Source organism: Paracoccidioides brasiliensis (assembly GCF_000150735.1).
Source record: "Paracoccidioides brasiliensis Pb18 unplaced genomic scaffold supercont2.2, whole genome shotgun sequence".
Classification (NCBI taxonomy): Eukaryota; Fungi; Ascomycota; class Eurotiomycetes; order Onygenales; family Ajellomycetaceae; genus Paracoccidioides; species Paracoccidioides brasiliensis.
The window spans coordinates 2,252,298-2,275,054 of NW_011371359.1; the positions used below are offsets into that span (position 1 = coordinate 2,252,298).

General features: G+C 45.7%; 6 protein-coding genes and 1 non-coding gene across 7 annotated transcripts; 3 read left to right on the top strand and 4 right to left on the bottom strand.

Moving 5' to 3' along the window:
• Positions 1 to 512: 512 nt before the first annotated feature.
• PADG_01903 (uncharacterized protein) lies at positions 513 to 4,821 on the bottom strand (the record flags this gene model as incomplete). Its single annotated transcript, XM_010759325.1, has 3 exons — positions 513 to 1,792; positions 1,867 to 4,005; positions 4,110 to 4,821. 3 exons carry the CDS (start codon positions 4,819 to 4,821, stop codon positions 513 to 515), a joined length of 4,131 nt encoding a protein of 1,376 aa, XP_010757627.1.
• An 824-nt stretch (positions 4,822 to 5,645) lies between these two features.
• PADG_01904 (DNA repair protein rhp51) lies at positions 5,646 to 6,921 on the bottom strand (the record flags this gene model as incomplete). The annotated part of the gene is made up of 4 exons (XM_010759326.1): positions 5,646 to 6,457; positions 6,523 to 6,590; positions 6,677 to 6,756; positions 6,835 to 6,921. The coding sequence occupies 4 exons, from the start codon at positions 6,919 to 6,921 to the stop codon at positions 5,646 to 5,648; spliced, it is 1,047 nt and encodes a 348-aa protein (XP_010757628.1).
• Positions 6,922 to 7,619: 698 nt separating this feature from the next.
• PADG_01905 (uncharacterized protein) lies at positions 7,620 to 8,933 on the bottom strand (the record flags this gene model as incomplete). Its single annotated transcript, XM_010759327.1, has 3 exons — positions 7,620 to 7,954; positions 8,044 to 8,674; positions 8,889 to 8,933. The coding sequence occupies 3 exons, from the start codon at positions 8,931 to 8,933 to the stop codon at positions 7,620 to 7,622; spliced, it is 1,011 nt and encodes a 336-aa protein (XP_010757629.1).
• Positions 8,934 to 11,486: 2,553 nt separating this feature from the next.
• Positions 11,487 to 12,546, top strand: PADG_01907 (uncharacterized protein; the record flags this gene model as incomplete). The annotated part of the gene is made up of 4 exons (XM_010759328.1): positions 11,487 to 11,664; positions 11,757 to 11,785; positions 11,890 to 12,018; positions 12,109 to 12,546. The coding sequence occupies 4 exons, from the start codon at positions 11,487 to 11,489 to the stop codon at positions 12,544 to 12,546; spliced, it is 774 nt and encodes a 257-aa protein (XP_010757630.1).
• Positions 12,547 to 14,210: 1,664 nt separating this feature from the next.
• On the top strand, positions 14,211 to 16,359 carry PADG_01908 (uncharacterized protein; the record flags this gene model as incomplete). The annotated part of the gene is made up of 2 exons (XM_010759329.1): positions 14,211 to 14,565; positions 14,639 to 16,359. The coding sequence occupies 2 exons, from the start codon at positions 14,211 to 14,213 to the stop codon at positions 16,357 to 16,359; spliced, it is 2,076 nt and encodes a 691-aa protein (XP_010757631.1).
• Positions 16,360 to 17,685: 1,326 nt separating this feature from the next.
• On the top strand, positions 17,686 to 20,827 carry PADG_01909 (uncharacterized protein; the record flags this gene model as incomplete). Its single annotated transcript, XM_010758817.1, has 3 exons — positions 17,686 to 18,678; positions 18,771 to 20,280; positions 20,352 to 20,827. 3 exons carry the CDS (start codon positions 17,686 to 17,688, stop codon positions 20,825 to 20,827), a joined length of 2,979 nt encoding a protein of 992 aa, XP_010757119.1.
• Positions 20,828 to 21,757: 930 nt separating this feature from the next.
• On the bottom strand, positions 21,758 to 21,849 carry PADG_11340. Its single transcript has one exon. It is a non-coding gene; the product is annotated as a tRNA-Leu (tRNA).
• Between the last annotated feature and the right edge of the window lie 908 nt (positions 21,850 to 22,757).

The following is a 22,757-nucleotide window of genomic DNA, read 5'->3' on the forward strand; positions in this document are numbered from 1 at the left end:
AAGCTTAGTAATTCATCTTCCATTGACGAGTGATGTACGTCCGAAATACCAATCTATACTGCTTGTGAGTGATCACTTCTGTAAATGCCTCTCGTCGAGTTGTGGCATTAGTTAGGGCACTTGGGGCAGGGTCTACGATGCTTTGTTGATCTTAGTCTTGGTTGATCAATTGCATGGATGCAACCTGTTAGTGAAGATTTACGTCACTCCAACTTGGAACATTTCGTCATCCCTTCAACTGCTCGAATCCCATTAAGACCAATAATCCCCTTCGAATTGAGAGTAGGAGTTTCTTGATAGGAGTAACCACCTTTTAACCACAGACTGTAAAAGAAATACCGGTTTTCCATTCCATCTCGCGGATAGAGAAAAAAACAAGCAGAGGGGGATAACTAAGCGTAAGGTAAGCACAATATGACAGGGGTAATATACCGCCCACCATTGAAAGCAAGCTATCAAACAAACAAAAAAAAATGTAAACAGGCCCAAAGGGCGCAGAAGTAATACACGAGTTAGAGAGTATCCATCGCTTCCGTATTATTCACGTTATCATCATTCATATCGGTATCCATATTCTCTTCCGGGCCTGCAACAAATCCAAACTCCCAATCCCCATTCTCAATCCTGCTGACTCGATCCAACTCTGCTTGGTACTCTCTCCGCAGATCCTCTAACGTAACAATGACACGCTTGGGAAACTTGGTTTGCGGCAGCTGTTGCCGTTGCCCTGTAGAATGCTGAGATCCGGTGCTAAACTTTCTTTCGCCGGTGCCAAGACTTGAGCGAGGCGAATAGCTATGCCCCTTGACAGAAGTCGGGAGCGAAATAGAAGCCCGGTGCGATATGGTTGAGGTGTTAGAGTCCAAAATCACCGAGCTGTCCTCCACAGGACCAGCATTGCCAACGACACTACTGCTGCGTGGGCGAAAGCTGTTGCTTGGATCCTCAGCCTCAACGAGGATGTATGCCTCGCTCTTGTCCATGCAGGCGAGAAGGTTTATCAGAGATAGTAGCTCATTGCGCAAATTTTTACTCTCCACGTCATCGTCATCCACCTCCTGGAACTTCGGTGGTGCAACTTCTTCATATGCGTTTCGTCGGATCTTCAAAGTACGAGTGGAGTAGAAGCTGCGATCCCTTGCCTCACGCAGCCGCTGGACTGCTTGGTAAGTTACCTCTGCAGCTCCGCGAATGTCATTACGTGCGATGCGATAGGCTTGGAGAACACGCTGGTAATCTGGGATATCGCCCTTGCCTTGCCAAGGAGTTGCAGAGGGTAATGATTGGCCCTGTGATCGACCGTGTGTTGCTTGTTTCTTTGCTAGCGATAGGAGGACTTCGTCAATGTGAGATGCGAGGTTTGGTTGCAGTGAAATAGGGAAACGGAGGATCTTCTGGAGTCCCGCTGTGCCTGGTCCCGATGCCGCAAGGATAGTGGTGATTAAAGAGGTGAGGGCCGACTTTTGTAACGCAGAATCTGTATATCGGGAAAGGGCAGAGTAGGCTTCATCAAACCGACAGGTTTTCAAGGAAGCGTGGAAAAGACGTGAAAGCAGGTCAGTCCGCATATAAATATAATCAGATTCCGGATCATTCCTTCTCGGGTCAGATTCAAGAGCTTGAAGAGCATGACGTGCAAAATCGGCAACGTGAGCAAATGCCCTGGCCTTCTCAAAAAGAGAGAGTATGTGCTGGAAGTATCTTGGAAGCCCGTTATTGAAGCTGTTAACTGATATTATATCAAGAAGATTCGACGACATCTCATGCAGGTTGCCAACTGCTTTACCTTGTGCTGGATGGAAAAAGAAATTCGCGTCAGTCTGTATTTTTGCCTGGAAGCAAGCCAACGTTATAGAATGTACTTACAGAGAATATATGCTGCTTTCTGGAAATAAATAGCGGCAACATCAAACATAGACTTGGCTACATAAAACCGTCCTTTAACATATGTAGACCATGCAGTGTTTGGTTGAAAGCGCAAGAAATCAGATGCCAAGTCGATATTATCCGATGCCAGAAGGGCACATTGTATGAACACCAAAACATTCGGGAATGACACTTCACCTTGTCTCGTGATCCAGGACACAACATCGCGAACTTGTTGGGTGAGAGTAAATGTCTGAGGCACACCGAATGTCGATCGAGGTTTGATATGGAAAGCAAAGAGGTCCTCAAGAAGAGTCGACAATCTGTGCTCTTGTTTATTTGATCCTTTCTCCTTGGATAATACCGGTGACATCGCATTGCTCGTGCTTCCATGAGATGAATTTCCAGGCAACGGTCGAACGTTTGATCCTAGCCATACCATCATCTCATACTCCTTTAGTAGCTCAATCAGGTTTGCAAACAAATCCGTCCCATCGAAGAGCACGCCATCTTCTTGCGTCAATTCAGTCTCAACAAAAACAGTAAGCAGTAAAAGGTCATACAGCACTTCTCTGTTGAGCCGAATGGTCTCCAGAACACCCTGAACAGTTACCGCACGCCCAAAATCTGTAGACAAAAGTTCGGAGTCCTTTCCTGGAAACTCCAGCGGCATCGTATCGATGATGGAAAGAAAAAGCTCACTTGTGAGCGTCTCCAGCCCTATGGACGTTTCAATGCCAGCAAACATTTTATCAAACATATCATCAGTGATCAACTCCGCGAATTTACTCCGTGAATGAAATGCAGCAACTCTCTCTGGTGCTGAGAGAGAGGGTTCCGTGTAAAGCTCAGCATTCAACGCCATAGAACATGCATGGTTGAGTTCCGGTGTAAACTTCTTTCTAAACGATGAGGCAGCTTCAATAAGCCTAGCTAGCAGATCCGGCCGATCTCTCAACTCCTGATCCAAATTTCTATGATGAAAGGAGTCTTCCAGTGTTCTTCTGTGCTGTTTCAATGCATGGCCATCATTATGTACCAGCAGCTCAGTGCTGCTACATTCGCGAATAAGACAGCATCCATCCGAGAAAAGCAGCCATGGAAGATCAGTAAACGCATCATAGCTAAGGGAGATCGCCTCTCTTCGCCTTCTATTAAGATCATCCGCTATCTGCCAGAACTGTCGCCATTTGGTATCCGTTTCCCGTCTGTATTTCGAATAGTCTACCCCAGCTTCGCTGAATTTTCGCAAAGAAACCGATTCCAAAATTGTATAACAGAGCTGCTGTTGGAGAGGGATAGATTTTTTGTTAAAGCCACTTGCCGGCTTTATCTTCATAGCATCCTGATAGATAGCAAGAGAAGTCGCAAGGACTTCACGCGAGTATTTCCCAGGAAAGAAAAGATACTCCAGCCACTTCTCTGTGGGATCAGCAATGTCAGACGATAGGAAACTTGGTGGAAGTTCTTCGCCCGTAGTCTCCAATGCCATTCCTGTCCAATTGTGGCGCCATGCAGATTCCAGATTATCCAGATCAAAATGGAGGCTGTAAATCTGATAGAGGCTGTTATTCCTCCAAAGCACCCAGAGGACCATATGTCTTCCTTCTTCCATCGACTTTATTTGAAAATCTGCAATATTCCAAAACACGCTGCCAGAAGGGTCTGGATCTGCAGGTTTGAATCTACAATCGGGGAAAAGGTCCTCCACCTCCAGGTCCGATGTCAACGCACCCTTCACAGCCCAGAACTTGAACTGCCCATCATCCAGAGGCGAGTATGTGACAGCGTAATATGCTTCACCGTCCATAGCCCTCTCAGCATTAAACACACGAAGAAAGGCGGACTCGGTGGGATTTAGTGTCGTCGGAGCGGCGTCTTGTTGCTCAGCCGTCCGATTTAGCAGATCCCTCGATGCAACCAGTTTATGGCTTGCTAAATTCCAAATCTTCAGTGTATGGTTGAGACCCACAACGAACACAAAAGTCTGGTCAGAGGTTGTAGCAATAGCATTCGAAGTAGTCGGATCCAATGCTCGCCCATCGTAACGTATCTGCTGGTGACCATTCCATTTAACAAGGCCGCGAAATGAGGAACCCCAAGGTTTTTCATCAAAAGTGATCGTAGACCAGTGAGATCCTATAACATGAGTAAGAAGAATGAAATCAGCCAAAGGATCCCTAACCAAGCCCAGACAATACATGTAACTAGCTATCCCAGGGAAGAACAAAAACAATACATACCGTCATCTCCCACCTTCCTCGTCAACCTTAACAACGCCCCGCTATCCAGCGAAATGAACAACTCCTGAGGGTTACTCGCATGCAAGCGATGGGGATGCGCAAAAGACAACGGCGCCGGACAGCTCATTTTACACCAATCGGCCACATTCTCATCAATCGCCGCAACCCGTCGAAAGAACTCCGGCCGCAAACTAATCGTATACAACTGCCTATCCCTCGTAACCACAAACAAACTCAGCACCTCATGCCCCTCCGAATCAGCCATTGCAACGCCATGCGGTGTTATCCTTTCCTGAAACTCGAGCCGGAGTAACAGATTCACCTCCTGTAGATGGTTGTTCGCCGTCGTTGACGTCGTCACTTCATTCCCGCCCTTGGTCAAGTCCACAGGCCGTATCTCGAGAAATCGATCATCATCACCATCCTCGTCACCGCCCACAACTCGCCAGAGGAAGCTGCGTGGGTATGTTTTTCGCTGGCGAAAATAGACTGAGCCCTGGGTGGCTAGGTAGCGCTTTGCGAAAGCGTTTTCATCCTTTGCCACGTAGTCGAGGTGCGAAGAAGGAGTAATAGAAGGTAAGAGGGAAAATTTCGTACGTCGATGTGGCGGATTGCTGAGGCCTTGCGAGGAGGATGGGATGGGGATGTTGATGATCGAGGATGGCGCCGTTGGTCGGAAGTCGACCTTGGTCTCCTTGTATATTTTGAGCATGCTGAATATAAACAAAGAGACATGGATATTCCAATTGTAGGGGATAATTCCTAGCTGCCTATTGCTGTTTCTTGTGTTTCTTATAGGGGGCAAAGAGGGTGGATGTTCAGTCCAGTGTTCAGTGTCGTGATGTAGTTAATTGATGTTGCTGAATAAATATGCAGTGAGCGAAGCTGTTCGCAATAAAAACTAAGTTTGGTGGATCAAAGCTCCAACCCCAAGCAAATAATCAACGACGGGAGACACAGCAGCATACGAAGCACGCTTATATGAAAAAATCCGTACACTAATTGTAAATAGAGATGAGGATGAAACGCCAAGATACCTCTATAGAGCTAACAGGTGATATATGATCTCAGTTTTTTCCCACAAGGGCAAAAATCGCCTGGAAACGCCCCGCCCTTACGGAGTAAGTTACCTAGCATAGATTCTTTAACATGAAAAACAACAGTATATCGTTGACGAAGCTGCTACATTAACAACATTTGGATGAATTATTTTTCTTGTTATGAAAATACTTATACTAAATAAAACAATGTTCGTGATATGGTTAAAAAATGCTCTCTTGATGATATTTATCCGGTACCAATAGCCCCGGTTTGAGTTAAACAACAAACACCCATAATGAAATGAACATCAAAACCCTCTAACATAAGAATAACATCATCCCCCTCGCTACAACGCCGGGCTCTGGTAAACAATGCAATGGACAGATAAAAAGTGTGAGAGCAAAAAGTTTATAGAAAACATGCGAAAATCTTTCAAATGTAAAAACAAAAAAATAAAGAGAGAGAGAGAGAGAGAGACAATTAATGTTACCTTGATCAATCCTTCTCCAAATCCTTCGGACTCGGATCTCCGATCCCATCCTCACCAATTGCAAATAGACAGTCACTCTCAGGAAGACAGGGACTGTCATAAATCTTGCAGATCCTGGTCTCACCTCTACCCTTCTTCAAACTCAACCTCGTTGTGCTAGCGTGGGCAATGATATTGCCTCCAATCGGCTTCTTCGGGTCCGGGTTGAACATAGCACTTGGCCCACCATCCACCTGCGCAACGACTTGGTTGGTGATAACAACCGCAATGCCAAACTCATCAGCCAGACGTCGCAGTGCCCGCATGAACTTCGCAAGGTGGATCTGTCGATTCGACAGCTCGCCCCGCCCACTGAAGTCAGTCCGGTACAGTGCGGTAGCGGAGTCGACAATAAGCAGAGAAAATCGAGTTTCACACATCATCTGCGACGCTTGGTTAAGCAGCTGCAGTTGGTGGTCGGAGTTGTAGGCCCTGGCATAGGCGATGTTGTCGAGCACCTCTTCACCGACAAGTCCATAGCGCTGAGCGACGGATAGTAACCGGATTGGGCGGAATGTACCCTCAGTATCAATGTATAGACATTTCCCTTCCCCGCCACCCATGTCAAAGGGTAGTTGACAAGTTACAGCTAAAGTATGACAAATTTGACTTTTTCCCGTTCTGAACTCTCCGAAAATCTCAGTTATGGAGCCAGTTTCAATGCCTCCAGCAAGGAGAGTATCCAACTGCTTAGATCCTGTAGTTATACATATCAAGTCGGTTCGTCGAGCATGCATCTCTGTCGCAGTTGTGAAACCCATAGGCACGATTTTTGATGCTAATTACAATCAGTCAATGATAGAGAAATGAAACAGACAATCGAAGATATACAGCATCACATACCCTCCGCAAGGATCTTTGTTGCCTTCTGTTCAGATATACCCTTGATCTGTTCTAGCAACCGTTTAGGTCTGTTCAAAACGTATCACACATGACTATGAGTAAACGGAAAACCAATATATAACACATATACCAAGCACGCCAGGGATAATCTTACGTGTATGCAACCGACTCAATAGTGTGATACCCGCCCTCAATCACCAGCTTAATGTCCCGCGCAGTCAGGCCATTGACTCCCTATAAAACAAGCCCAACGTCAGTATTGAAGAGCAGCAAAGGACAAGGGCATCATGGAATCTGAGTCAGTAAACCCACTTCCAACGCAGACAGTGGTGTTGGTGCGCCCGGCCCCGTCAGCCCATTTTCCTCGTACTCGTTCTGGGTTTCGTCATCAACAGCCATAGTTGCGAGTTGACAGGTTATGGTGGAAGAGTCGAGAGGACTCAAGACGCGTCTCGTTAGCTTCAATCCAACCAGGACTTCAACTTCAACTTCAAGGGAAACCAAAATATCGCAGGTATCGTTTAAATATGCACAGCGAGGTTCTTGGCAGCAAGGATTCAGGTCGGAGATTAGATTTTGGTGGGTGTAGAGGGCGGGGAATTTGGTATCAATTGATGATATGTCGTTGACGTAGGGTTTGACGCGACGGGGTGGGTCGCGACTTCATGTGACTTTAATTTGTCATCAAAACCCAGCTTTTTTTTTTTTTTCTCTTATTTAGTTTAACACTAACTACTGACCGTCGCCTCCAAGTAAACAAATCCATTCATACTAATATGAATCCGCCTCCGTGACTCGTGAACGGAATGATTTTTATTTCTAATAAACAAGGAAGAAAAGAAATGTGGAAGAAAAAACAGAATAAAAAAAGATAATAACTAACGACCCTTTTTCCTGATATACAATGCTGCGCAAAGGAACACTTAGAACATACCACTTTTAGACAAAGACTCTATGGAATTGCCAAAGAAAAGAAAAATAAAGAAAAAAATAGATCTTTTCTCCTCTAGTTATACTCCATCCCAGACTACGTCCAGATTGGAAAAAAAGTAAAGGGGAACAAAAACAAGGTCACTCGAATATGTCCCATCCTGCATTCAAACAGCTTGGGCGAGAGGAACCTGGCTTATCTGGGTGACAATAGCTTCCGTACGGTCCTTTCCGTCATCCCTGTGCACCTCGACAAACCCACTGCGCGTAGCATTACCCAACTGCCCTGTCTCTGCAATACTAAGCTGTCTACGACTGTGAAGAGGCAACAAATCGCGATGTTGTTTGTCATCGACGATGCGGCAGTTCTCCGTCGGGTTCAAATGAGTTTGTTCGTAAGGTGGGCCGCTTGCTGATCGAAATTGCCCGTTTCCTGATGTGTTTTCGAAAATTCCCTCGGAATCGATGGACCGGGTGTGCAAATAGAGGTTATTTTCCGATGCTGTGATCAATCGTCAGCGTTTTTACTTCTTCCTCTTCCTTTCCAACTTTGAAATTACCTGGTTCAACAACTGGACGCCCACAACATACCTGTAGCAATAGGTGCAAAGTCCGACTCAGTGCCAAACACACTGCCGTTTTCAGCGTGGCGGGAATTCATACTGCTGTATCCGCTCTCGTGCTGACCAGCAGACTCCGTCCCCACTTCATCATATTCAGAGCATCCATTATTGTCACAATTCTGCGGGCCCTCCCGCTGCTGGTCATGTTTAGGATTTATTTCACTCTGCGCACGTCTCCCCTTCGTCCCTGAACTCGAAGCATTCGAATTTTGCCCACCAAAATGTGGAAAGGGAGAGCTGACAGAAACGGGCTTAGCACGAGCAAGTGTAGCGGCTTTTGGCGATAGGAGATTGGGCCCGTTTGAAAGAGGAGGAGGAGGAGGAACGATGATGATCGATTTAGACTCTGCACTTGCAGTTCTGCTGGCATCCGAATATGATACCCGTCTAGGTGTGCCAACAGGGGTATTATGGCTTGATATCCAAATTCCTTCTATCTCGATCCCGCTTTCTATCGCCCTGGACCCGAAGGGTATTTCTTCGCTACCCGCCTCGATCATTTCGGGTTTAGGTCTAGTTATGGCTGCGGCAGCAGTGAACTTTTTGAGCATTACGGAGTTGTAGATGTGCACGCCGCTACCATATATAAGCACAAGAACCTGTTATCCGGAAGAATATGTCAGAAAACGGTGTGTGCAGAAATGGTATTTCAGTTGCAGGAGGTGGGAGTAGTACTATAAGACATCCAAGGACCTGGATGAGTTTTTGTGGTTAGGACGGTTAGTGAAACGGTACTTCACATGCGGGATGGTTGCGCAATACACCCGCTGCGCTGCACGCGCGAATGAAACCATCGGGTTAGGGGCAACTCACAAAACACATTTTCGCCCACAGCGCCCATTCCACAAAAAACACCATGTTAAGACGCGTCTTTAGATGTAGTTGCGATACGCAAGGCCGTTGGTATTGATAAAAAAAAATGTTTTAGTTTGAGGTAAGTCTAGTCAGGGCGGAATATATTTGATCGGAGGATCTTAGGTAAAAGGGGGGTTGCTCTGGGAAGGACCTGATGAAGACGATAAATGAAACCACAGAGAGAATTAACGTGATACTGCGGAGGCCCATGGATATTGGCACTCTAGGGAATCCTTTTTATACGGACAAAAAGAGAAGAATCTATATGTATGGAAAGAGACTTAAAAAGTCGACAGAGAATTTTGAGACTGTCGATGTCTCTATCCAAGACGAAGTGCAACTACTCTTTTCCTCGTAGTCGTTACTTCCCCGGATCTATATCGAGGGTGATGAAGATAAACATCCAACATTGAAATGAGGATGAGGATCAGGATGAGGATGTTGAGGAAGAATGTATAGTGCATTCATGCACATCCAGACATGCACAATGAGAATGTGGTATAGAGGCCTTTTTTTGATATTCATGGTTTCGCGATGAGGTCTGCCATTTTGATATTCACTGAAATATAACTTTGCAAGCCAAATAATGAATATTGTATTGGTTCAGTTCAGGGATATATATGGAAAGTAAAAATAAAAAAGAAAAAAGAAAAAAGAAAAAGCATAGATGGAAAGAAATTACAAATCTCAATAAGATCATTTATCACTCAATGTCAACGGAAAAAAATTCCTTCCTCAGAAGGGGGAAAACACACAACATATACAATATTTAGAACATATCAAATCTCATAACTGCAACACATCTTGCAAATTTCATTGCAAGGTATGCTGCAGCAATCAAATCAAAAGTACGGAAATAGATCTTAAGCTAGTTTGTTGGAGGAGAACTATGCAGGTTAAACTGGCCATCATGGCCAGGGACAAAGGGTCTTCCAAGAAACATTGCCAACCACATCGTGCAGGACGTGGCAAAGAAACGACCATCAATCACCCTTGGCCATGGCGCATCCAATGGGTAAACAATGGGATCTAGCATGTCTGGATAAGACGGGTATACCTAGGTCGCAACGCTTGCTCTCTGTCCCAAATAAATATAATGGACAGCTGCTTGAAGCGGGTCAAAACGGGTTGCGGCATATATGAGATTGACTCTGCGCTTCCACAAACAATGAACGCTATTTTGCTCGCAGAGGGAAGTCAAATTGGGTCGAAGCTATTATCGCAAATATCAAATAAAGCTGTTGTTCTCTCCAGTCGCTGCACGGTGTTCGTTATGAAAATCCAGAGAGCGACGATGAGTCGATGATGGCTGACATTTGCGATCAAGGAATAATGAGCTCCCACTATGCATGCATAACCAAGTCATAACTAGTTAATGCAGCAGCTTATTCTCAGGAGAAACCCGAGGCCAGAAATCAGATCTCCAGGGAGCTTCCTTAGCCCCCCTCGACATACCCATAAAGTCCGCTGCATATATCACTCATGAGTCACGAACTTACGCCGGCTGACAAACGGTTGTGGTCGGCTTTTTAGAACAGCTGCATCTAACTATGTATATTCCGCAATCAGGCCCATCCTTCCATCAGTGATGGTGTTGACAGAACAAGTTCTGAGCCACGGTGATCCTGTCAATCATGCACGCGTCCCCCGGGTTAAACCCTGTCTCTGCAGGCCATGATAGGCAGAGCTGGGCGCATGGCAATTGGCCAAGAGGAAATATCCTTAAGCTAGCAACAGCATTTTTCACGAATTGAGAGCCAAGGCTGGTTGTGAAGGTGCAGATTTTATCTCCAGAGAATCACAGGATTAAATAGGAGAGATAAAATTCCTTGGACATATCATGTATATTTTGTTTTACCTTCACCACCGTCTGTCTGCATTGCTGCGTTGCAGAAACGGCTGGGTCGAACGTTAAATTGAGGGGGAAAGCTGACAATTCCACCCCGCAGCTCCAACCTAGGCTTCGAAGGGGGGTTCCAAGGTTCCAAGGCTTCCACGACACATCCACTGGGGCACCGCTAACTAAAATTAACTAACGTGTCCAGCCAACTTGAGCCAGGAGTTAATAACACAATTATATTGGATTGGAACGAATGCGAAATGCGAAATGCGAAATGCGAAATGCGAAGACGAAAATGGAGATAACGGGGTTAAAATATACGGGTTTGCCCCTGGTTCTATGCTCCATTGGTGGATTCAACCAGAGTTGAAAATCCGGTTTGCGAAATTGTATCTTAACCAGGGGACGAACCCCCCAAATGCCACCGATACAGAGATACCATATCGGAGTAGTTACTCCTGAGTTGAACCAAACCATTGAGTTAAACTCTGCTAATATTTAATCGTCCGTCAGCCCCCGGAGACCCTTTAATTCGATCATGTGAGCCCTATAGTTATCGATTAAATAGTTAATTAATCCAATCCCAAGGCCAACTCTATCTTTGGTATAGTTATTTACCATACATTCATTCCAGATATATGTTCGCAGCCTCTCCTTTTTAATAATTTACTCTGCCATTATAGCTTTGCACATCTGGTCCACTCGCTCTAATCATCATGTCCCCGTTCCGCAACCTCTTTCCCAAGCGCCCCCCCGCGGTGACCATTGAGCCAACCAGCGATGAAAACCCCTCGTTGCAGACCGCAACGGGCAATTCCCAAGCCACACCGCAACAATCTTCATTGAGTCTAATTCGCGGCAGAGAGGAACAACCCAATGAATACAAAATGAGCGGTAAGATATTGAAAATATGCTATATTGCATTCAATATATCATTCCAGCCGTTCGTCAACTGATGCTTATATAACTATCGCTTTTCTTTGCAGTTGTCAATGATAGCGGGGTCTATCTTCCGGTACGTACCGAAATATTCACTCCCTCCCAGTCAATGATATATATGTTCATGCCATTATAATAAGTTCATTCCAGTTGACAACATATTTTTTACATAAAAAATAGCCTTCTCCAACAGAGAAAAAGAGCTTCTGGCAAAGGTCTCCTTCCCAAAACAATATGAGAAACCTCGTGAATGAAAACGAACCCTTCTCAATATCTAGAGAGTCCTTCGACTCTTATCGTCGCTCATTTGTATGCTTACCCCCCTTGGCACAAATAAACAACCAAACGGGCGTTCTCTCCGAAACTCACTCACATCTAATTCCGCCATTATCACACCAGGACATCTCCGCCCACTCCACCATCAGTCCACCCAACACGAGCACCTCCCGCACCTCTCTCGACTCCCGCTACTCCCGCCTAAACACGCCCCGCTCAACAATCAACGGAAATACTTTTGACCCGCCCCCAAGGGCTGCAGACGAGGAACCAGAGCAATTTGTCGATGTCGGTCTAAATGAAGAGATCAAACCTAAAAAGAAGGGCTTTTTTGCTCGGTTGACGGACACAACCACTACTAATCATACCAATACGGCGGGAGAAGACACTTCATCGTCGCCTTCGCATAATAGCCGGCCAACTTCGTCAAATCTGGGACTAGGCTTCCATTTTCCAGGTAGGAAGTGGGAGCAGAATGCCGGTGCTGCCGCTAGTGCTGGTGGAATTCAGGCGGCGGAACTGGGGAATATAAATGTTCCTATTTCCGCTGATGTGGAATGAATGACAATGAAACGTTTTTGGTCATGGTAGGGATCGGCATTGGGGTTTCATTTGCGTTCTGACCAATCACCCTTTGATAACTAATGGCTTCCTCTGTTCTTTATTTAAGGGATTTGATGGTTTGTTCCTTGGACATATTTGTAGGTTTATCAATGCCCCACTGTGAATGGGTTGGGATTTTTGAACGGGCTCATGAGGAATAATTTTAATTCTCCTTGAGATATATATTTTGTTAATCTTATGTTGCACCTGGACGAACGACAGGTTTTTTTTTCTTTTTTCTTTTTTTTTTTTTGAATATTTCTTTAGATAGCGGTGTTATACCCAAACCTGTTGGCAACATGATATATGAATCTACTAATGTTAATAGATTATTTCAGCGCCGAATCCCTAGTTAGTTACCCCCTCCTTGGATGTAAATGCACCTTTCCAATTTTGTTCAGGTTGCATTGGTTGGGGGTTTGCCAGATGCAGATGATGAAACTCCTGTTTCTATCCTCCACCATAAATAACTGATGTTCAGTACAATATCACTGGCAACCCAATGAAGGTGGTGGCAATGAAAATAACTAATGCCAATACACCTGCACCTACCATAGATCTTTATGAGAGTGAAATTGAGCAGCTCATTGCGGAGACGGACACGTCCCACTTCGGCAATTCACTTCTGACATTCGCATAATAATTTGAAATCACTGGCCCCGAAGGGGGGGGAGCATCTATACCTAGCAAATGAACTTATGAGGAGACAGCTGTAGCTTTTTCAGAGCCGGTTAAAGGAAAGGAGCTGTTTCGCCAAGTACAAGATGCACAATGTCGCTATGATGCCAAAACACACCTAGCAGAAATGATAGCAATGCTAGGTCCTACCCCCACCACCCAAAGCTCGTCGCGGGATAGCATTCAGTTCTGGGTTTCAAATGGCCCGAGCCTTTAAAGGTCGAGGATGGCAAAACCTATGAGAGTGATTATTCGGCGGGTCCCTTTTTTGACGAAGATAGTATGGCTACCGAAAAACCTCACTGGAAAACAAGCATACGGCACCGAGAGCCAGGCCAATACTGATAGATATGTCAGCAAATTAACAGGGAAATTTTTGCATGAACATTTGATACCCAGTCGAAAGCTAGCGGATGCACTGTCTCTCTCGCTTTTATTGGAGGAGGAGAGAAAGTCTCTTGCCGGTTATTAAGAGGATGGGTGCTTGGATCCAGAGGGGAAAAAATAGCGAAAGAGCTGGTGAATCATCCATTTCTTGAATGGAAATAAGTAATTATAGTTAGGATGTGTTTCGTATGGGTAGTGATCATTCCAGATAGAGAGAAAAGATCACGCCAAAGAAACCACCTATTTAAAGGCTGTCAGCTGAGGATATACAGGGGAATCCAGACAGTGATAAGTGCGATTTACAGCTTCTTCACTTGCTCCAATGTCATAATGGTGCAGCTGATGTTTATTGTCAAGTTGTTAAGAGTTGTAGGATTTTGAGATCAATATTTATCCAAGGCTGGTTGCAAACTGCAAACAGAGCAAACACTCTCCTTGCGAAAACCCCAGCAAAAGTTAAAAAAAAAGATTTCTGAGCCCGTTGTGAAGAGCTTAACTCAGCAAACAACAACAGCTTTCCCCGTTACCCGCCCCAACTGGAAAGAGAAAAGAAAACCATGGTGGGCATTAAGCGGAGAGTTGATACTGCGGACGATCGTGGTGGCAAAAGGACAAAGGTCAAAGATGGAGGAAGAGTGAAAAAGAGCAAGGAGCCCGCGGAGATCAAGCCGAAGCCCAAGAAACAACCAACAATAGTTGAGACCAGTGACGACGACGACGACGATGATGATGATGATGATGATGATGATGAAGGAAGTTTTTCAGTGTCTGTCTCCTCCGGCGAAGAGGACGTAGGTATGGCAAACGCATCATCGGAAGATAAAGAAGATCAGAAATCAGCAATCCCATCGAAAATTAAGGATGATTCGAAACAAGTAAATGGAGCTGGGAATGGTGCTGCCCCTGCGAAAAGTATGTATATATTAAGCTCCCCCCTTCAGATATTATGTTGCATATGCACATCTAACATAATCAATCTTGGTAGGCGGAACCTCATCAAAAGAATCCCATGCAAAGCAAAAAGCACTCGCGCAGGAACGAAAAGCAGCAAAACCAAATTCCGATCTCATCGCCCGCTCCAAAAAGTTATGGGAGCGCCTGCGTCGCAAATCACACGTGCCCCTCGAAGAGAGAAAGAAACTCGTTGAAGAACTCTACTCCATCGTCACAGGTCGGGTGAAGGATTTCGTCTTTAAACATGATTCTGTCCGCGTCATTCAGACAGCGCTCAAATATGCCACCCCGCAGCAGCGCAAGGATATCGCTACAGAATTGAAAGGGGACTATCGCAGTTTGGCGGAGAGCAAGTATGCAAAATTCTTGATTGGCAAGTTACTGGTGCATGGCGATTCGGACATTAGGGATATGATTGTTCCGGAGTTTTATGGGCACGTTAAGCGGCTCATGCGGCACCCTGAAGCGTCGTGGATTATCGATGATATCTACAGAACCGTTGCAAGCACCGCGCAGAGGGCTATGCTACTCCGTGAGTGGTATGGGGCTGAGTTTGTGCTATTCAGAAACGTGGATGGTGCAGCGGAGACAGCGGATCTGGCCGAGATTATTGCGAGGAACCCGGAGAAGCGAGGACCCATCATGAAATATCTTCATGAATTTATCAATCACCTTATTCAGAAGAAGTTTACCGGGTTTACCATGTTGCATGATGCCATGCTCCAGTATTTCCTGAATGCAAAACCTGGCAGTGAGGAGGCGACAGAGCTTATCGAGCTCATCAAGGGCGATGAAGAGGGGGATCTCGTTAAGAATTTGGCTTTCACAAAGTCAGGTTCCAGATTAGTAGCCCTGTGCTTTGCGTATTCGAACGCAAAGGACAGGAAACTTTTGTTGAGAATGTACAGAGACACGATCAAGATGCTCGCCGGCGACATGCACGGACAAATAGTCCTCCTAACAGCTTACGAGGTTATCGATGACACAAAACTCTTATCAAAATCAATATTCCCGGAGCTCCTAAATCAAGGATCCAGCGAAGAAGCCAGGCACGAAGAACTTCTACACCAAGTCACAGACCTAACCGCCCGCATCCCCATCCTCTATCTATTCGCAGAGGACAAAACACGCTGGCTCGTCACAGACCCAGACCACAAGCAGATCCTCGATGAGGTTTTAACAGTTCGATCCGGGACCTCCAAAAAAGATCCAAACACCCGTCGCGAGGAACTAATCAAAGCCACCTCACCCACCCTGCTCGGATTCATTAAAGCCAGCGCAGACTCTCTGGTCGAATCCAGCTTTGGCTGTCAATTCATCACCGAAATCCTCTTCAGCGCCGACGGTGACAAATCAGCCGCACTCGCTGCCGTCGCATCCATCCCCACATCTAAACCTAAGGCCCTGGAGACGCCAGCTGCGGGGCGGATGCTCAAAGCACTCGTCCAGGGCGGCAGATTCAACAACAAGACCAAATGTGTTGTGAAAGTGCAGCCACCCCTCAACTTTCACGGTCTACTCTATGAGCATATTGCTAGCGATGTGATGGCATGGGTTAACGGGGCAAATCCGTTTGTGATTCTCGCTCTTGTCGAGGCGGAGGATTTTGAGAAGACGGATGAGTTGGTGAAAACGCTTAAGAAACAGAAGAAGGTGCTAACTGAGCTTGCAAACAAAGAGCCGGCGAAGAAGGGTGAGAAGAAGGGACCTGTTAGCAGTGCGGCGAAATTGTTGTTGGAGAAAGTTGGGTAGTTAAAGAGGTTGGTTTTTATGTAATGCAATTAGGTGGGAATATATTTTTTTTATATACCAGGCGCATTTGACCTTTTTAATTTATTTAATTTTTTTTTCCCCACCAAGCTTATAAGCTCTTATTTTCCTCAAATCTACTGGCAGGTTGCTAAGTTCGTTCCACACTTGTTTCTATTCTGGCCGGTTCGTAGGCACCCAGCAAATGTCCCAGCCTCAACCCAAATCGTGGAACTTTTTCTTCATTGTTGAGGCATTACTCTGCGTCAATTATTTTTCCCGCGTGGTTCTTGTGTCACACTTATCTTACCCAGTTTCAGTCTGACTGACAGTGTTACTTACCCCTTGTCATACCTGTTAAGTATTCTCTCTTTCTCCGCCCTGACGACAAAAAGATGTAGAATTTAAATGGTCCGAGGTAAAGTTTCAGGTTGCTCATCTCGAGCCATAAGAAGGCCCGTGTTGAACGGATAGAAAGGCAATCTTATTGTCTGTACTGTTTCGTTTAGGTGTATGGTATTCAGGGCTGAGTCTTTGACATAGTTATTGCATTGCACAGTGGTTTGGATGGGATAGACCGGTTTCAGGGACGATTAAACATTTAGTTATACAAGGACACGGAGCAACCTGTCAGCATTGTCGATGAAGTTCACTGCGGAATATACACCATATTCCATATCTTCACCCTTTGTAGATCTATATAAACATAAACATAAGTATATACTCCGCATTTGTGAGTGCAAAAATGTTTCAACCTGTTGATCCTTTTCTCCCCGAGGCTCAACTCTAGCCCAATCCGTTTGGGCCACTTTAACTGCTTCCATTTTCTTTTCTTTTCTTTTCTTTTTTTTTCTTTTTTTTTTTTTTTGCACATTCGACTGAACTTCAACATCCGACTCCAACTTCAGCCTTCAATATCCCCAATTCCGAGTTTTAAGTCAGTCCCGGAGACTACCTGCTCCGCTAAGGTTCCAATGCCATCATCTGCGTTCTTTGACACCGATTGACTATCCTGCATTCTCCCAGATAGTTACATCTTACATCTTAAATCTAGCTATTACTAGTCAATTAATTTTGGGCGCGAACTTTCGCTTCGCTTCCTCTACATCCAATGAACGTCCGGACGAATCAGTGTAGCCAGACATTCCCACGCTGACGCCCACTGTGGCATCAATTGGGACAGGAGAATTAAGTGCTGGGCCTGCAGCCCGGACTAAACGGAGTTTTCACTTCTGCACGATCAGGCAAAGGGATATATCAACTCGACCGGGTTGCTGCAGGCTCACCAACCCTTGCACCCCCTTGCCGCATCATAATTAATTAACAACCATGTCAATGTCAACAACATCTCGTCCTCCCTTTGCTGCAATCACCCCTTTTGACAGCCGACGGAGTTCCCCACCAAGCATCGCAGCTCCAGACAACAGCAATTACAACAAGCACCACAACTGCCGCGAAGACCCTTCTTCTCCTACCGCTAATGGTAATACTAATATCCCGGCTTCGTTCCCATCTCCCACATTGACAAACCCTGACATGATCCTCCCCTACGATGGGGAACGTGAATGCTCCACCCCTTCTCCTCCATTCCGTCCCCTCAAGCTTCCATCTCCGGAGCACTCCGGCTACCGTTGCAATTCTATCCAGGCCGATAATGGAATGCACGCCTCTTCGGGAATTGGCGTAGCTGTCTCCGCTATGGCCAATGCGCCCCATAACTGTCCCCAGAGAAACCCTCCCCCACGAAATAATTGGGTGTTTGCGGGGCATCGAGTTCGTCCACCGTTGTCAGATATTGGAGAGGAATCTCCCACACGGTCGAGATGGGGAGGAGATGATGATGCAGATACGGAGGTAAGCGATATGGTATTGGGCGGCTCACCGGTTCTAAAATCTCAATGGGGTAGTAGCAATGGCGAGCTAGGTAACGACAGGAAACGTGATGGCAATTGTGATCCTGAAGATTGCAGCGCTGAGGATGATGATGATGATGATGATGATGATGGAGCGAGTTGTAGTGCGTCCAGCTCGACAATCAGTGCGCCAAGTGAGATTCTGGACAAATGGGAAGAGTTTCGGACGGCTGGGGGTAGTCGTGCCAGTGTTACACATTCGAAGGATGCGACTGAGATGTGGAACAAGATTCACAGTCATGAAAGTGGCCGGGCCTCTCGGGATTTTGCTGGAATGGAGTCCGGGAAGAACACAGATGATATAGGGGCTATAAATGAGGACGACGGGGTAGCTGATGATGAAATATCCTCTACGATATTGAGCAAGGAAGCGGAGAGAATTCTCGAGAATGCGAAGAAGAAATTAACGGTTTGTCTTTCCTTGATCCCTAAAATGCTTCATTTCGTATTGGTTTTTTCTTAAGAGCTGAGGAAACTGATTTTTCATAATTTTTCATTCAGCATATGGAGGGTAATCTCAATCGAGCGCGTTCTTCATTGCGCATGACTCCGTCGCCATCTCCCCTACTGGGTGCATTTCCCCTGAGAACGCGCCAATCCACTGGTAACATGGGCAGATCATATTCTATAACTGAGAGACGGGCTCAAACTAGCCTTGCTGGAGCTCTGATGCGTCAGAGAGTCTCCCAGGACACGAGTACCAATGGCTTACATTCCAGAGGGCTGAGCGATGTGTCGATCCGATCCTCGCAAAGTAATGGGGGTAATAGAGATAATATGCAACCTCCAATTCGATCTTTCAGCGCACTTGGGTCAACCAATGCATCAGGTTTTGGTGCAAATGACATATCTCCCAAGAGTGATCGCTTCAAACTAGATCGATACGAACCAAAAGCCACTTTCAAATTCCCCGTGTCTACGGTCAACTCTGTTTCTGAAATTTCATCTGAACCCGTTGGCAACGACGTCTCACAAGCCAGTTATTCATCTTTAAAACCAGACTTACTCCCCACCAACGTCAACAATAGTAATCTTGAAGATGCACCTCCTGACAGTGAGAACTGCATTCCGAAAATTTCTTCAGTGGAGGAATTCAATGCTACGTATCCAGCTATTGTTCCGCCTCGTTCCCAGTCACAGCTCCAAGTTCGTGGCCTTCAGGACCAGATGCAAGACCTCAAAAGCAAGGTATCGACTCTGAAAGTGCAGGCACAAGAAGATACCCTTCGCCGACGGAGCCTTCAAAGTCTTCGCACTCCTAGCCCTTTTACAGCGGCAGAGCAGTGGTACACCACGGCCGGCGAGTACGTCGATATACATGGTAAGGGTACTGAGGGTGCCCGGACGGGACAAAATACCGAGAGTCATATTGAAGTTGCTGGTCAGCAGCATGGGGCTCCTGTCAACGCCGATTCATTTCCTGGTCCTGCCGCAGTGGCAGAATCAGCTACGCAGAGTACCTCGGATAGGGATCTGCAAGATGACCAGCAATCCACAATAGACAGTCTTTACGAGGATGCTGGTGAGGAATTCGCTTATGATGAGGATATTGACCGAGTTGCTCTCGCTGAGATTCTAAATGAACCCCTTGACAGCCCAATATCTTCGGATGGCGGGATGTATCAAGATTTTCCCACGATGCCTACTGTGTCCGAAACTACGAGGCATGAGGATCGCGAGGATGCCTTTGACTACGAGCATTTCTTTCTACATAGTGCGCTGGGTAACTATTCAAGAGATAAAGCCCGCCTGCGTAATCGAAGTGTTGACTCTACTGGATCCGTGGAAACTACAAGGCCGGCAAGCGAGACCACCGTTTACGTGGATTCATCTCCACAAAGAAGACAAGGCCACGTACGAAATAACAGCACCGATACTATATCCACGACAGCCACGTTTGCTACGGCAGCGGAGGGTGCCGACTCTCCCGATGAGGGCTATAGCGGCGATGAAATTAACGATGTTTTGTACGGGAATGGCAATGGCAGTGCGATGAAGTATTTTAATACCGGTATGTCCCTTATTCGATTTCCCCAAATGGACCTGATAATCATTACTAACGAACAACCTATGTAACAAAAGACAACCGGTACCGCCAGCAATTCCAAAGCTCCCGTGCAAGCGCCTGGAACACCATGGTCAGCAATGGCTCCTCCTCATCCCCGCCTCTCTCAGCGGCCTCCACCCCTCGCGACCCCAACAAAAGATTCAGCTACAAAAGCCACAACCGCCAACAGTCCCAGGAAGCCTCAACACGCGATGCAGCAGCCCAACTCCGTTCACCAACTGCTATGATCTCCTCACTAATATCTTCGGCCGTGGCCCGATATTATACTCCAGGGTCTGAAAAGGAATCCATAGTATTCGACTCGCAGCTCGGACCGGATGACACGAAACTGATGGAGACACTTTTTCAGAGCCTGGGCAAAGTGGCATTGCAGTTGCAGTTGTCGTCCAATGTCGATAGGCGATCCACCACTGATGAGAGGTCATCCATTCTCTTTCGGAGGAGGTTGGATGCAGCTAGACGGGTGTTGGAAGGGCAGCTGGACGTTTAGGTGGAAATATTAATATGCTTTCATTTTTCTCTTTTAAGCAAGCGACCGAAAAGGAGGCGCTGGAGTGTTTTTGTCTGCATTAACACTACTTTATCCTCTTCTCACTCCTTTCCTGCTTTTCTGACTACTTCTGTCTCCCTCTATCTCGTTTCATTTAGATATTCCCTCCTACGCTGCTCCTTTGGTTCTCATATTTGTGTCATACTAATGTGTTTTTCTAATTTTTTTTTTTTTATTTATTCTCATTCGAGATACCTCTAAATACGGCTGCTGCTTTTTATAGTGTGTAATCATTACACACTTCTCCCTCTTTTATTGGGTCTGCTGTTTTTACCTCTTTTTTCTTTCTTCCTGACTAGCACAGAATTATTTCGTCGCAGCCTCATTGTGCACCTCATGAAACCCACGATTTTATGTCCATTTGTCCATAAATGCCTAACATTTTCATTCAATCTTATACATCTCTCTCTCTCTCTCTCTCTCCCTGTGTGCGTGTGTGTGTCCGTCTTTCTGTAGCCTTATTGCGCCTGTTCTCTGCTGTGACCTGCAATAATATTAGAAGTTATCTACCCACTGAAGATATTCTCATTCCCACCCTTTCATTTACCTTTCTCATCTATATGTCTGTAGAGTATTCGGTGGCTGTTTGTTTCGCGGGCTTTAATTTTTGTTGTCTTGCGTTCTCCTCGGAACCAAATATATTTATTTCAGGAAGTACCTGAAAAAATAGATAAAAAAATAAATAAAATAAAAGACGGACCTACAATTAAGGGAACTAGTAACCTCAAATAGATAAATTATAGCTCTGATGTGTGAGTTAAGAAATAAAGGAAGGGAACAGAAGATTCATGCCTCAAATGAGAGCGAGATTAAAAGACGGAAACCCAAACGAGAAACGTAAAGCCTACGAAAAAGAGAATTATTTGGGAATGACCAGGCCGCGATTCGAACGCGGGAATCTCTCGAAATCAGGGATTTAAGCGAACCTAAACCTGACGCCATAACCACTCGGCCACCTGGCCCTTTATCAGTGGATAAGGTGAGGGGGTTTGCAGTCTTCTAACCAGTCCTGCTCAGTGATAACACATTTTCAGCTTGTTAATTGGAGTGGAACTGGGGGTTCTCAAAGAAAGTGAATAAAGAAAGCATCAAAATGGCACTCACCAAAATATCCAAGAAAGAGATAAGCAGACATTAGAACTGACTGTAACTGATAGATACACGTAAAGATGGAAGTTTGGGAAAGTCAGGGAAAGAAAACTTAAAAGTAATATTGTGTATTACCCCAGAGGCATCAACTTTTGCTAAAGGAGCCGTGTCCAGTTCAACATATGTACTGCATACAAGGTGAAAGCCCAACAAATACACAAACGAAGGAATATAGGACACTTGACTGGTCAGAACACCGCCGTTCGAAAGAGAGAGGAAATGGTCACCAAAGCGCCGCCTATGTTACCGCATTCTTCCTCCATTTTGTCCCATCCCGTCTTCTCACGCCTAACCCCACGCTGTCAATAAAGTAGAGAAACATTCTAGGGGAAAATGAAAGGAAATAGCCAAAACGAAGATATCTGCCGTGAAACCGTCATTATATAAACACGGAGGGTCAAAAACCAGTGGCATCCGCCTCCATAATTTCAGCTAAATTGTTACATACCACCTGTTGAAAAGAACGAAAATCAATGTCCAGGACATAAAAAGATTAAGAAAATATCAACAGCAAATTGCAAAGGGGGGAAAGTAGCCGGGGGGGGAAGGGGGGTTGGTTTCTTCAATAAAACTGAGGGTCAAAAGAAAACGAACAAGAAGGGGAAATGAAATAGTTCAAGACCCAGCATGCTCCGCAACCTTCTCTAAAAATGATAAAAATATAAAATAAAAATGAAAAAAATGACAATCAAGATCCTCCTATGGCTTACTCCTGTTATCC